We start from the raw sequence: 16238 nt of genomic DNA on the forward strand, positions 1-16238 counted from the left end.
CTGATTGTTTTGAGTTCTTTATATATCCTTGATAATAGTCCTTTGTCTGAGGTACAGCTGGTAAAAATTTTTTCCCACATTGTAGATTGTCTCTTAGTTCTGCTAATGGTTTCTTTTGAAGTACAGAAGCTTTTTAGTAAGATGAGATCCCAGTTGTTGATTCTTTCTGCTAGTTCCCGTGCTACTGAGGATTTGTTCATAAAGTCTTTTCCTATACCAATGTCTTCCAGAGTTCTGCCTAACTTACTTTCCAGCAAGTTTAATGTTTCTGTTTTAATATTTAGATCTTTAATCCATTTGGATTTTAATTTAGTGCATGGCGAAAGATAAGGGTCTAATTTTAATCTGTGGTTACTTTTAAATATCACCTTTCACGAAACCTGAGTGAATAGATATTTCTTACATTATTTAGGACATAGGAAGTTGTAGCTATGACATACATTCCCCAAAATATGTTGGCTGAACACAAGAGAGATTTATTTCTCAAAGTTGAGCTTGCCAGGTGGCCACATTGCATCTTACGAATATGTCATCTGGAAAGGTGGATTCCAAGAACCTTGTAGTAGGAGAGGACAGAGATGCAGGAATTGCATCTTGGAGTGAAGAATGCCATTTTTATTGGTCACTAGTAGTCACATGACAGGGGCCAAAACTGTGAAGGAGCCTAGCAAATGGAGCAGGGGTGGAATCATAATCGTCTCAGCCGCATTCCTCTTTCTTTTTATCTGGTTTACATTACTCTTGTTTATAAACCTTGAGTTCCTATTACCACTTTTCCCTTTCCATTCTACTATATGTTGTCTTCGAAGTTCCAACTCTCCTGTCAAGAGCTCCATAAACAAAATGAAACATTATGTCAACCCTAAGACCCCCTTAGGATTCTTACCCTGCTTCTTTCCTACTGTCCTTCACCCAAACTTCATCTCCCTGTACTGCCAGGACCTTAGATATAAATTTGATCTGCAAGGGCCAGGGATTTAGCTCAGTGGTTCCACCGCCTGCCTTCACAAGCACAAGGTCCCGAGTTCGATCCCTGGTACCAAAAAGAAATAAAAATAAAAATAAAATTGGTCTCTACAATTTGATTTCTTCAGCTGAATTTTCAGAAACATTAACCAACAGCCCTCTAACTAGGAGCTAATGTAGCTATGAGTTTTGGGGGGCAAAGTATCAAATCCTTAAGGAATACAGCATGGGTAGGTGTTGAATGTGGTTCTGGGTGGGCCATTAATACCTCGAAATCTGATAAACCACACCCTTCTGCATCAAGAGTGCTCTTCACAAACCTCAGTATATGTGAAATCAGTAAATGATTTAGTAATTATGTAAAAACTAATATCAAGAAGTGTAGGACCTGGGGTTTAGCTTAGTGGCACTGCTCCTACCTCACAAGCTCAGGGTCCCGAGTTCAATCCTCAGTACCACACACAAAAAAGTGTAACAAGGATAAGATAAATGGAAGCAGGCCTTTGAAAGAAAGCAAAGTAATATATTTTATTTCATGTAACTGTAAGGTGAATAACTATAGCATGCAGTAATGCTAATTTAAAGTAACATTTAATTTCTTATTTAGTCCCATCAAGTGAATATTGTTATATTGGTCCTCCGTAAATTCTTCCTGCTAGTCAGCAATGCAATGTTGAGAATTTGGTTACAATGATTGTTTTCTCATTTTATGCAGCTTCCTCCAGCTTTGCACCACAATTTGAAAAGAAGGGTTATAGAGAGATTCAAGAAATCCCTCTTCAGCCAGCAGAGTAACCCCTGTAATTTGAAATCTGAAATTAAAAAGGTACGGTGTTCTGTATAAAAGAATTCTTTGACAAAAACACTTTACAAGAATTACATTTTATAATCTCCTTTACTTTTTACTTTAAGCTCTATTCTCTATTAAAGGATATTATCACTGCTTAAAATACCACGTCAAGGAGATGTCTTTGCCTCTCACCTTTATTTCTGTGGCCATCGTTTTCAGATGACCGATAGAGAGTTATTTCAGAATTATTGCATGTTTTTCAAAGATTAAATATTACTATATATGTTTAGCTTAAAATGTGTATATTTTAGCTTGCTTTAGAGGATTCTATTCCAATATTTTGTTAGAAGGGTCCTCAACTAACCCCTAAATTAAGGTTTGCACTCTGAGAAGTCTGTTTATCATCAGAGACCATTATTTTTATTGTGATGTTTAAATGAATATTCTAAGAGTATGTCCATCTTCAACATTCTATAATCTCCTAAATTTTGGGTTCTAGCAAGCATTTTTATTCACATATACAGAAACTAAGTTACTAAATCAACCAGGCAGGAAAAAATTACCTCCTCTTAATACAGCTTGGTGTTGTGGTAAATCTCTTTTTTCTGAAAAGAGCCATAAGCCCCCCTTCTCCAGTCCCTGAAAGGCCCAAGATATTAGGCCTAGGTTTGGTCAATTTTTTAAAAAGCTTACTTCTGTATTTAAACTTCGGCATAGTCTTTGCTGCCTGTGAACTTTTCCTTTGAGGTTTCTTTTCCTTTAATGTAACCAACCTTAAGCATAAACTTACTCATTATTCTGGAAATTTGATAGGCTCTTTGATAAAAAGGGAGAATAGAATGATTTTGTTTTGTTGCCTCCTGTCAGTGGTGCTGAGCACCACTGATACATCAGACGAAAAAAGAATATCATAGACGGGGAAGGCACAGCCGCAGGTAAACAAAGCATAAGCCCTATCCCACCAGAGATCAGAGAGCAAGATTTCTTTCATGAATTGTGTTGCCAAATAAGACCAAGAAACAGCTAGAGGAGATTGAGGCAGAAGGGGAAGGGAACTCAGATATTTATTTTATGATATTTACATACTGTATCCTGAATACCAATAGATATCTTTTAAAAAGACAGAAGCTCAAATCTCCCATGAAAAGATTACAAGTTGCTTGGTTTTTATATTCTTATTAAAGTGGTATTCAGAATAATCCAGTTTGTACACAAATGTATTTTATCAGATATCCTAGTTTTATGACTTGAAAGTGTCTACTAAAACTTTCCGACGCACAAGGGCGGCCTTAACTCCTTCACTCAGTGATTTTCCACCAGTGCGTGTTCTTAGAGCAAATCATTTCCTTTTTTATTGTGCAGGTTTTTGGCTTTGTGTCTCTTCTGCACTTTCTTTACTCCCTTGATGGCAGAGAGATTTCACATTGCACCCTGTCTGCCCACCTCTCGTCGTCTTTCCTTCTATCACGGGAGAATCTCTTACTGGAGTTCCTACTTAAGTACTCCCGGTGTGGGGAAGAGAAGCGAGGAGCGATGGGGCAGTAGAGGTATTTTCGCAGCTCCGCTGAGGGAACCACAGGGAACAGACTCATCCTTATTTTCAGCTTGGTGAAGAGACAGATTCAGTTCTCCAGTAAAGATTGCCTCCTCTCCTTCTCTGATCTCACAAGTTTCTGGCAGTCAGTGGGCGCTGGGAACACTCAGCTTCAGCTAGGGCTCAGCTCATGACCAGCTGAGACCCAATCTCATTCTCCTGCAAGCTGCCCCAGGCCAGAGCCAGCTCCCATGACGTCCCCGGTGTACACCCCCGCGATCGGGAGGGCAGCCTCGCCTTCTGGGTGCCTAGTAAACCTTCCGTCTAACTTCACCTCTAAACGGAGAAGTCAGCTCCTATATAAAAGCCTCCCATCATTTTCCCTTTCCAGAATTAATTTCGTTATTTGAATTACTTTTTCACTTATATCATTATGTTTTAAATAGCTTTTTATTTACCTTATGTTACTGTTTCCCCTGAAGGCTGTGTCTCATTCATCTTTGATTCCTCAGGGTATAGCACTGTGTCTGGCATGTGGTAAGGCTTCGTGTATAATTACTGCACGTAGGATATATTCTATGCTTATATATTCTGTATAAGATAGTCTATATTTATTCAATTTATTAAAATATATATTGATACAGTGTATTAAAATATATATTGATACAGTGTATAAATATATTTCTGTATGGATATAGAAAGAATATATAAACCTAAAGAAGATTGTGACCTCTGTTTTTCCTCCTTTCTGGTATAATCTTTTTCCTGCAATAGTTTTTGTCCAGAAGTGGATTTTCACCCTCTGCATAGAGAAGAGTGGCCAGTTAGCCTTCGACTGACGAAGTCCCCCATACAGGGCTATGGAATCACAATGTGGCGATAGCACATAAAACGTGCTTGATTTTCACCTTTTTATCCCCCTGAGATCCAGGGACCCCATTCCTCAAGGTTGGAGGCATTATTATGGGATGATTGTGCCTAATTATAAAACAACTAAGACCCAACAGGGTATATAGAGGAGTCAAAAAGTGGAGTTCGTTTTTATGAAATTAAATTCTTTATAATTCTCCTAAGGGGTTCGTCAGCCCAGTCTTCTCAATCTTGGCTAGAATCTTAGGGGCGATAAAGCCACTGAATAATTACCTATGCATCTTTGGAAACTAGAAATTTTGATATGGGAAAAAGAAAAAGAAATAAGACAGAGATTAATTCAAATTCCAAAAAACACACACTGCTTCAAAAAATGCAGTTTCTCATAAATGCGCGAGAATAGTCCAGAAACTATTCAGGCAGCAAGGAGCTCCACTACTTGTAGATCCCTGGAGATGTCTCTGGCTTAAAGTAGAAAGTATACAAATGGGACTGGAATGTCTTGACACAGCAGATAAGAGCAAATGAGTGCTTTCAAGGAGCCAAGCGGGTATTAAAAGGACTCAGAAGCCAACCTGAGGAAGCTCCCACTGGCTATCTATGGGATAACTGGAACATCAATAAAAATAATAACCACAATGGACTGGAAGCATTAAATAATTTTCAAATCTAAGAGTTTATAATGATACTAATGAAAAAAATATCTCACATTGGTTACCCTTGGAGAATGCTAAGTCACCCATTCACCATTGTCAAAATTGTTTACAAAAGGAAATAATTATTTATTCTGCCTTTCCTTATTGGTTCTCTCTTGGGCTTAACTAAATTGGTGATGAAGAAAAGTTTCTTATTATAGAAGTACTTCAGCTAGTAACTGCCAAAGAAATGAAGAGTATCATCACAGTTTTGGAGCCCCTAATGAAATAACAGATCTAGATATGATCCCCAATAGCTGCTAACATTACAAAAACAAGGACAACCAGAAATATGCCACACGATAGAAGAACATAATATTGTCTATGTCAAATTTTTGTTGAACGCTTACATCTGCATCTGATCAAGCCTATAAATGCAAAATCATCAAGTCAGGGCAGTCTGCCCTGTTGCCTAGTTTTATAAAAAAAATTTTATTTACACAAGCACATGTGTTCAATTACCTACTGTCAAAGCTACTTACACATACTGCCTATGGAATATTTGAGTAGCTGAAACAGAAAGCATATAGCTTACACATTGAAAATATTATCTAACACTTTGCAGAAAATAATTTGCCAATTCTGGATCTAGTGTACTACTTGTGGAGAATACAGGAAACAAGAAAAAATATCTAATGACACCCTGGGGATAATTAGCAAAATTCACACTGAGATTTTGGAAGTGATCGATTGTCTTTATCAAATGATTATACTAGTTGAGGAAAGATATCAACAACTTTCAGTGTATTGAGTTCTTTCTGACTTAAACTAAAAAAACATTAAATACATAGTTTGAGGCAAACAGGAACATTTAAACATTTACATTGTTTTACAAAGGAATAAATAATTTCTCTTAGATGGGATAATTGTATTTGTGGTTCTTTTTAAAAAATTGAAACCCATATTTTTAAGAGCCATGCTGAAATGTCATAGATATCATGATATGTTGTACAAGATTTGTTTTCCAATTCCTGAGTGTAGGGAAGAAAGGAAATGTAAATGAGGCAAAATTTGCCATGTTTAAGCTGAGTGATGGGCACACAGAGTTCATTGTGTTGTTCTCTCTACTTTGGTAAACTTTTAAATTTTCTGATATGAGTCCTCTTTGTTGATGTTCTTTGATTTTCATATTGACGCCAGGCTCCTCCCATGTCAGCATTTTGAAGACAGCTCTTCTGACAAGGAGAGAATTAGAATGGGACAGGTTGTGTCCTATCCAAGAGCACGTGCATGAAAGACTGACTAGGGAGGGCTGCATCCTTCTGGGGTCACAGATGACTTTTCTCATTAGTATGAAGATACTGTATGAGCTCATTGGGGCACTGGCCCCTAGTGTTTTTAGCAGGATAGTCAGGGCTGAGAATCATTACTTTATAAATGGTGAACATTATTTGTTTCAAGGATTAAAACAACCAAAGGAATCTAGACTCAGGTGAGAAACAGTTGGCTAGTTAAGCATTCAGCCATTCCTGGGAGTTGTTGGATTTCTCTGCTTATTCGAATCATCTATAACTTTTAAATATACTGACACTCAGGTCACACACCACATTAGGCAATCCACGGTGGGTGACTCTCCAGGGGTTGGATCCAGTGTTATGTTTTGTTTTGTTTTCCAAGCACTCCCAGGTAACGCCACTGTGCTATTGAGGTTGAAAACTGGTGGCCCAGGATGGTCAAACTTTCTCATACTTTGTTGTATATATCAATGATGGAGAATCTTGATAATGTGTGGTTCTGAATTAGTAGTTCTGTGGAAGGGTGGAGATTGTGTTCTTCTAGCCAGCTTCTAGCCAATAGCTGCTGCAGAACCAGGGACACACAATGGGTAGCAGAGTTATATAGAATATGTACAGCGTCTGTCCACTGGGAACATATGGAGATTTTGAGACAAAAACTCTTGGAACTTTTATTGGAAACAGACTGTCTAGGTCAGCCGAAATATTTATCTATATACAGTAGCATACTTGGCCCACAGTTCTGCATGACTACCTACCTCCCCAGTACTGCCAACATTGTCATTCTGTGTGCACACTGTGAACAACAAGGCCTAGAAAGAACCCAGTGATATTTTCCTGGTGTGTGGGCTAGATAACCCAGAAGTTCTTCCTATAGGCAGGGGCCTTCTTGACACTTCTCTTTGGTTTCTAGTCTCCATTGCAATGCAGATCAGCTGGCTAAATTTACATTATTTAATAGCTGGCACTTTAATTCCTGGCTCCACGTTTTTAGCTCTTTTTTGAGACAAGTAGAATGCTCAGCTCCTTGGACTTTAATTAATAGCTCTTTATGCATATAATAATCATACATCGTATTTGCCTAGTCCTTGCCAGGGCCCTGTAGAGGCATCATAAATTACCAGGGTGCAGCACTGACTTAAATTGACCAAGTAGAGAAGCTCCTATAGCAGGACTGTCCTGCATAATGGAGTTAGGCTGTCTTTCCTCTTTGCCTTTAACCACTGTCAGTGCCAAATTCAGATTTGGGTCCAGGGAGGAGAAGCTGATGGTTGTAATTAGTGTAGATTGGTAGTTTTCCAGCCTTCTTTTAGTTCTGGGATCTCTGGTAGGGATACAGTTCTTGGTGGAAATGTAAACACCCCAACAGCAGTGGGTAGAAGTAGGGGCTTAGAGGGCCAGGGATTTAGCTCAGTGGTTCGCAAGCACAAGACCGGAATTCAATCCCCGGTGCAAAAAAAAAAAAAATGAAGTAGGGGCTTAGAGAATGTGGTGGGGCTGGTGACAGAATGTGTGTGTATGAGAAAACAGAGTGTATAAATATTGGACATTTCTGTTAACAAAGTGCCCCATAAAAAGCTAATAAAAGGAGCTGTAAGTTAGAAAAGATGAGAAATCAGACAATATGTTATGTCTTATAATGGTGCAGGTCAGTCAAAGAGGACAAGGAAAATCTAAAGATTCCTTCTATTATATTGTTCTTCATAGACTACTCTTCAGTTATTCTTACTCATTACTTCATTTCTTGGCATAAGTGTCAATTTCCTGCCAAAGCCTTGCCTGGCTTAGTCAAATCTGTCTGTCTTTCCTAGAACCACAGAGCCACCCTTTAAACATTCAGCACAGTTGCCATTTTACATGTGTGTGAGTGGACATTTTAGAGCTCTGAGGAGAAAAGCTCTGAGACTACAACTTTGGATGATAATTGAGTTTGTTCATTGTTTGAATGTGTACTTGGCATAGAACGGTTGATTTTCAAAATTCATGAATTAATGAGTAGAACTTGCTTTCTCTCTATTCTAGATCAACACCATAGTATGAACTCATGTCATATTTCTTTAATCATTTTGTCATTAACATACAATGCCTGAAATTTAACCAATTTTAACCAGAGTTAGCCACTTTCCCTCACCTGTAATGTCCACTTCATTTCTTTTCATCCACCTAAATCCATCCTTCAAGGTATCTCCCCCATTCCTTCCTCAGAGCCTCAGAAAGCCATGCTAGCCTTCAGGAAGGTCTGGTTTTTGGAAGTTTAGAACTCATCACCTCATTTCTCTCTCTCTTTTTGTTTGTTTGTTTATTTTTTTTTTGCTTTTTGAGACAGAGTCTCACTATGTAGTTGAGACTGACCTGGCACTCACTATGTAGCCCAGGCTGGTCTCGAACTCACAGCGATCCTCCTGTCTCGGCCTCCTTAGTGCTGGGATTACAGGCGTGTGCCACCACACCCAGCACCTCTTTTCTCATTTTATGGGCTATTGCATCACAACTGTTGTTTTACATACACTAACCTATTTTCCTGGTCATATTGCAAGTATCTAAGAAATATGTGATGCACAGCTGTAATCCAGCACTCTGGGAGGCAAAGACAGGAGGATCACAAGATCAAACCCAGCCAGACAATTTAGCCACAGAGAGAGACCTTGTTTCAAAATAAATACAAGTTTTAAAAAGCAGGGGGAGGAAGGAGGGATATAGATCACTATGAGTGCCGTAGGTTCAAATCCCAGTATGGAAAAAACAAAGATCCTTTCTGCATCCTCCTCAGACTATAAGACATACTGTCCAGCACATAGTAAGGTACAAAAAATGTTCACTGAAAGAATATTTATATTTAGATGCTAAGTTGCAAGAAGATGTTCAGAAAAGTCCATAGAATATAAATAAATATTTCTAGGTTTAAATGGAAGACTAGGGAATTGTAGTCCTTTCCTTCATCCCTAGCCCATCTCTGAAGATTTGACATTCTTAAGCTGAAGGAGATTGCTAATGTGACAAAATGGAAACCTCAAAAACCTCTCTATTCAAGTTTTCTTTTTGAGGGGGTACCAGGGATCAAACTTGGGTCCTTGCACTTGCAAGGCAGGCAGCAGAACTACTGAGCTAAATTCCCAGCCCTCTCTTCAAGGTTTAAAATCAATGACAAGGACTTGTCCTTCTCATCTTGAGGACAGTCTTGACCTCTCCAAAGTACAATTCACATACTTTACTTTGAGATTTAAACATTTTCCAGGCTGAGAAATTTTTAGGATTCCAAAGTATACTTAACAATTCAATTGAATAAGCTTTCTAAAATTAGCATGAGCATTTCAAACCAGCCAGATTACTCCTATGCTAAACCATATGGAAAATATTATCATCTAAAGTCACTTGAAAAGTAAGACCCAGAAATTATTTTTCGGCATCAGAAGATACAGTAAAAACCTTACAGTCAATGTGATCTGCTAGCTGGAATATGTCTCCTGGTCAAGACACATTTTCTGCCTCAAGTTCTGTTAGCATTAGTTACTTTTGGCTGCTTGTGAAAATGTACAGGGCCTAGGGATGTAGCTCAGTGCAGAGGCTCTGGGTTCAATCCTCAGTATTGCAAAAAAGAAAAAAAAATTGCATACTATGTCTTCTTTTGTTCCTGGCTTTTTTGCTTAAGATACGTTTATATTGTGAATATTAGTAATTTCTTTTTTATCTGGAGAATTCCGTTTATTATCCCTTCATGATGTGTCTGTTCTGTCCATTGACATTTGAGATTTTCAATTTTTAGCTATGAATAAGGCATTAGGAGTATTCTTACTTGCATCACTTGATGGCTTTATGTACTCATTTCTCCCATACCAATCATTAGGAGTGAGACTGATGGGTCAGAGGTAGGCATATGTTGTTTCATTGTAGTACACGGTGCCAGTTTTCTCAAGTGATTGAACAGTAATACAATTTAACCCATAAACAGGGTATGTGAGTCCAAAGTAACTTCTATTATACAGTCCAAATTATGTCATTTGTTTGTGCCTCATTAATATTTGACATTTTAGAAGTATGTTATATTAATTCAAGCATTAAAATTTTGCCAGCCCAAATGTTAGTTGGAATTAAAAGTGAAAGGGGTTGAAAAACATTTATAGCCTAAAATCTCCTTTTAAAAATTCAGCTTTGTAGAGGAGCATTAAGCAATTTGAACTTTAATAAATTCTGTCCTTGGTTGAATTATTCTTTTCTTCAGCATATCAAGAACTAATGTTTGGAGATTAAAAGTAATTAATAGTAATTTAGAAAAATATATTTAAAAACTGATTAGTTTTGGTCAAACGAGAAGCCATTGTTATAGAGAAAGCACTTGGAAAAGGGTTGTGATTTGGACTAAACATATTATTTTGTTGAATAATAGACTTTATTCCTTCTTCTGATTGAAAGTAATATCTTGATGTCCCAGGACTCATGCCATTATTTTTCTATCTGTTTTTATTTTTCTCTCACAAATCTATAAAATGTATTTTTTTTTAATGTGGCCAGAGAATTGTCTACCTTACTTTCATTGTAATTTTCCTGCTTCCAATTTGTAAGTTCTTTCAGAAGGAAGATGTTTATCTATTTATAAGATTTGAAAATCCAAGAACACTACATTTTCTGTGCAGAGACATAGGAAAATAGAAAACCCCACACTTAAATCTCCTGTCATTTACTTCTGAATACAAAATAAGATGTGATTTTGCTTTTCTTTTATTTCAGTTATCTCAGGGATCTCCAGAACCAATTGAACCGAACTTTTTTACAGCAGATTATCATTTATTACATCATTCATCAGGTGAAAACAGCCTGTCCCCAAATGACCCACCAGGTAATAGTCACACATATGGGTAATGTAGCTTTCTCAAAAAAATACTGTTTGGATCAACAGCTATTCCTAACATATCATCTCCTACTGACGAAAAAAAATAGAGCTTGTTTTTGTTATCTGTGGCAATAGACAAAAGGGATATATAGAAAGGATATAGAAATTCCCTGAGATTTATCTTACACATGTCAGCTTCTTTGATCATTTATTAATATCATAAACAAATAGCAAACTTTATGCTGGTGAATTGTATTTCCTTTTATTTCTTTTTGCTTGCCTGATAATGGAAAATCAAATGCCAAAAAGCATCTAGGGAGATTAGAAATGGAAAATTTAAATATTCAAAATAGAGAAAACATGTAATTTACCTGAGGAATTCACAGCAGACATATTTAATTTTATAATCTTTTAATCATAAATTCCACTCGGCAAGGCATTATAGCATAGGAACTGAAGGCACCGATTCTGGAAACTTACAGGCCTAGATTCAAATCTCAGTTCAGCCATGTAGTGGCCGATCTTGGACAAATTATTGAACCTCTCTGAACTTCACTCCCTTTCTTGTAAAATGGGATAAATATGATAATACAAAAATGAATAATGAATAAAATTAAAAATAATAATGCTCACACTGCAGAATTATAAGGCGTAGCAAGTGAACATAAAAAAATGCCTGGCTCCTGGTACAAGCTCAGCATAATTGCACTGTTCTTGTATTTGAACTCTAAGAAGTGTTCCAGTTGCCCTAAGGTTTCAGAATTCCTAAATAGTTGTTGAATCCTCATAAACTACAGTTACTTCACTCAGTGGAATGGACAGAGATGAAACTTTTAAAGTTAAATGAAGACATCTTTTCAGCTTAGAAAATTGCTAATTTTTGTAAATGTTGTCTAAACAAATTAGTCTATGTATTGATTATCAAACTGTTCCCGAGTCTTGCACTCCTAAGATAAAGCTAATCCCCATGACAGAATTTTAATTAAAACGGACCTTGAAAAAATTCATAAAATCAAGATAAAATGTTGTCTGAAGTCATTTGCTTTTTTATTAAAAATTACTTTTATTGTACATGTTTGCAGTACATAATGATTACATCCCTCCTGGGGAGTAGGTAAATGATGTAGCACATCTTAATCCAAAGCCTCTCCCAGGACAGGTAAGTCCATCCATATGCCGGCCTTCTCGTGCTAGCAAATGAGATGAACAGGAGTCCCAAAAGCCTGCTGCCTCCCAGAACAGCTGGATTCCCCGCCCCAGAGCTGAGCAGAGCCGGCTCTTGTCACTGCAGGCTTGGCAAAAGCAAAGACAGAACCTGCCAGCTCTGTGGGGGAAATACCTTTAAACTAGGCTTTAAATCTGCACCTCATTCTCTTGATTTTCTCTAAAGGGGTGGAAGAACTCTGGGCCTCTATATTAAGTCAATGTTGATCGATTCAAGTGGAAACTAGTCCACGTTACTTTGGAATAGGTAAAGTGCTGCTGTATTACATTCAGATCAACTATATCACATTCAGACCAACCATCAAAAATAAGTCTCTGGCTTTAAATGTATTTTTTTCCAAAGCAGTTACATGCAAGGCTCAGATCTTTGCTATCTATTGCTCTATTTTTTTTTTTTTTGCCTTCCCTTTTTTGCCTTCCCTCTTTCCAAGATATTTTTACTCTCTTTGCCTTGTGAGCTAATGAGAATTTCTCAGTCAAAAAACTCACCCATTAGGTTATTTGTGTTTGGAATCACTCCTTACTTGCCCTTAACACACACGCACATGCACAGCTCTAATTTAAAATCAATACTGGCAGCAGCGCTCTTAAATCTTCATGTTGATTTTATGGCCAAACCTAAAGTGACCAATTATTAAAGAGAAACAAAGAATTTGACTATTCAAAAACAAGACACTCTGGAAGTTAAGTCTCGTCTGTATCATTAAGAAATTGACCTCCTTTTTCTACAGTTGAAGTCATAATTGCCAATAAAGTATAACTAAGAAAATAGAAACCAAAAGTCAAACTTTAAATAATTCACCTCTTTCAGGTCTACCGACCAGCTTTGATTTGGAGGAGGGAATAACATATGAACAGATGCAGGTAAGATTTTTGCAGTTTTTCTGAGTGATTTTATTTTTTTGCTTTTATTTCACTACTAAGCTGATTGGTTTTACAATTTTAGACTGTGATTGAAGAAGTCCTTGAAGAAAGTGGCTATTACAATTTTACATCTACCAGGTGAGATCTAAAGTTGGCTTACAAATGTGAAAGATGACTGGAGATCTTGAGATAATAGATTTGATTTTTCTCTCTTCAATTCGAGGAATTTTCTTTCTTTTTAAACTTTCATTTTGAACATTTTTATAAAAGAATTTTGCTTACACTAGATTTAAGTTGGGTAGAATATAAGCAGTATGATCAAAACGTTTAAAATAATTTTAAAAGGTTATTACAGTAAAAGATGCATTGTGCTGATTAATCCCCCTTGTTTTGGACACACATCATCTTGCCACTTTATGAAGTGTTCTGGAAGTCCTCTTTCAAATTTTTTCATGGCTGTCTTGATGTCTTGAGTTGATTCAAAATCTGTAATGCGGTTTCTTTCAAGTTCAATAAAAATGGATCGGGCACTGTGCAACTTTAGGCTTCTCCCCAAAGTCAAAGTGACCATAAAAGGTAAATGTTTTGAATCAGTACAGGACATTGTGGCAGCCACAACCACACAACTATAGACATTCTCCATAAAAGGACTTCCAAAACTGCTCAGAAAATAGGATGTGTCTGAAGTGAGGGGAAGAATTTTAAGAGGATTAATGGCAGTGTCTCTTCTAGTATGATAATTTAAAAATAGGTTTAATGTTCACCGTACTTTCTGATCATGCTGCGTGTTGCCTGTCTTTTGCACGGAACAGCTGCTATATTCCCTTTTGAAACAAAAAGTGATCACAGTAATAATTCATTCCAGAAAATACTGAATACAATTAAATGAAAAAAAATGTTTTTAGGTTGGCTTTTTAAATCAAGTATTTGTCCCATTCTAGAAAAGCTAAAAATTCATTTTCATCACTGAAATCTACCCAGTTTGCATAGAATGCTGGGGAAAATGCAGCTATCCAAAGAATGATGACATGTGAATTTAAAATATTGATAAGAGACTTTGTTGATATGTACTGACATTTGCTTGCCCGAAGCAAGGAACTTTGATTTACTGGGGCTACATACGATCTTCCAAAATAACTGTTGGCGCTCTTAAAAATATACTCGTTTTTTCTCAGGTTAAGCCCAGTTACTGATTCTTACAGTTTTACTGTGTGTCACAGAGTTAGCACAATTTGAGTGCAGGAGTTTGAGAAGTGATTCAAGGAGACCCTGGTAGGGGAGTGAAGTGATTATTCAATAAAGATTTCATTATCAAGAAAATTTCCATTGTGGACATTGATCCCACTACAGCATGGTCCCACTGGGGAAAGTCTGAGAGCCGGTATGGGACAGGTAGATGCCTCAGAGTTATCCCACTCCAAGAGTTAGAGAGCAGAGGCTATTATCCTCCAATTTCCATCAGTCATTGTTTGAGGCCTTCCCTAGGAAGTGTTAATTCTCTGTTATTTCTGGCCTTTTGTAAAGGAAAGAGAAAGCTTTAGAGGCGAGAGAAATCCTCAGAAGAAGAAATCAGCTACTGGCAGAAGGGACTCCAGCCAGTATATATTTTGCAGTGGTGTGGGTGAGGGTGTCTGGGTAGTGACAGTGTTTATTGTATGAGTTGTCTCTTGGCTTTCCCATGGAGCATTCATAGCTCCATCATATTCACATTCACACACACACACAGACATCCTGTATGGCTCAAGGTTGTCTTTGGGGGCACAGTCCTTTGGGGTATGTTCTCCAAAGTAGCTTTTATTTTTATTTATTTATTGCATTAAAAAATAAACTGCATTCAGACCCAATTATTAAAGCTTTTCTGTGTCCACTATTTAGGTTATTTCAGAAGTCTTCCTTAAAGAAAGCAAGTAGCCATGGTAAGACAAGAAGGGTTTAGAGACACCTAGTTAAGGTTATTAAATAGAAATTAGATTCTTTTTTGAGTTTAGTTTAGTTCCAGTTTTTTGCTTCTCTCATTTCAATGGTTTTTCTTATGAATCACACATGAGATTATTTAACTACTTGCTCTTTTTCCTTAATATATTTCCAAAATACAATCTTTGTAAATTTAGTTCTGTTGTGACTTGTAACTGCAGAGAAATCATGAGTAGTTCTTATCATCCAAGGATATACTGTTAATAGAAATTATCATCTCCAAAACCACTCTACTCCCATTATGCCTGGAGAGATTTTTGAGTTTTCACTTTTTACATGAGAATTGAGTGTATCTACCCTTATGCAGATAGTATAATGTCTTGGTTCTTGACCCTCAGCATTTTACTTCAAGTGTTCTTGGCTTGTAGTGGGGCAAAGGTGACTATTGTCATTTTATGTACATTTCTTCAAAGACTCAGGATTAACAGCTGTGGATATCTTCATAATTGTTCAAGAAATCAACTAAATATAAATTGAAAAAAAAAACAAACCCTAGGAGCTGGGTATGGTAGCACACTACAATCTGAGCCCTTTGAGGGGCTGAGACGGGAGAATTACAAAATCAAGTCCAGGCCAAGCAACTCAGCAACTTAGCAAGATCCTCTCTCTAAATTAAAAAAAAAAATTAAAGAAAAAAGGACTTGGGGATGTAGCTCAGTGTGAAGGACCTGAATTCAATTCTTAGTACTGTAAAAACAAATTAATAAAATAAAATTAAAATTAAATACAAAAGCTAGGTAAGTTTAAAGTTTGTATCCACTTATTTTAAAAGATTATCTTTTTCTAGAATTTATAGTTATGCTTTTTAGTTCCACTATGTTTAAAAAATATCATTTTAAAGATATTTATTATAAATATTATCATTATAAGATTATCTTTTTCTAGAATTTATAGTTATGCTTTTTAGTTCCACTATCAGTAAATTTAAAAATATCATTTAAAGATATAAATTTTATCATTATAAAAGATTTTTATTTAAAGATATTGCAAGTTTTCTTAGGAAAATCAGGTAAGATGCCCAGTGACTAATGTAAAGACTATTCATGGTTATATTTGGAACTATAGAAAGGATATGAAGGCGTGATTTGAACAATCAAGTTCAAGTAACCTGGTTATGACATCAAATTTTTTTAAGTCTCCAAATTACTTTTAATAAATCATTTAAAATTTGCATCAATATATACAATAAATGTGTTAATAAAAATAAGTATTAACTTTTAAATTCATATATCCTATTCCTGTTTTGATCTCTAATAGC

At 36.5% G+C, this 16238-nt stretch overlaps 1 protein-coding gene across 5 annotated transcripts in view; it reads left to right on the top strand.

Annotated features, from left to right (window-relative positions):
* The window catches only part of Nek10 (NIMA related kinase 10), a 237548-nt gene that overhangs the window by 218179 nt on the left and 3131 nt on the right, over nucleotides 1-16238 (top strand). For all 5 annotated transcript variants that reach the window (XM_010638285.3, XM_010638286.3, XM_010638287.3 and 2 more), the window contains 4 exons: nucleotides 1682-1792; nucleotides 10816-10924; nucleotides 12954-13006; nucleotides 13089-13144. In XM_010638285.3, coding sequence (XP_010636587.1) covers nucleotides 1682-1792; nucleotides 10816-10924; nucleotides 12954-13006; nucleotides 13089-13144 — 329 coding nt within the window. The remainder of the gene's footprint in view (nucleotides 1-1681; nucleotides 1793-10815; nucleotides 10925-12953; nucleotides 13007-13088; nucleotides 13145-16238) is intronic.

Source organism: Fukomys damarensis, unplaced genomic scaffold (genome assembly GCF_012274545.1).
Source record: "Fukomys damarensis isolate Sample0158 unplaced genomic scaffold, DMR_v1.0_HiC HiC_scaffold_28, whole genome shotgun sequence".
Classification (NCBI taxonomy): Eukaryota; Metazoa; Chordata; class Mammalia; order Rodentia; family Bathyergidae; genus Fukomys; species Fukomys damarensis.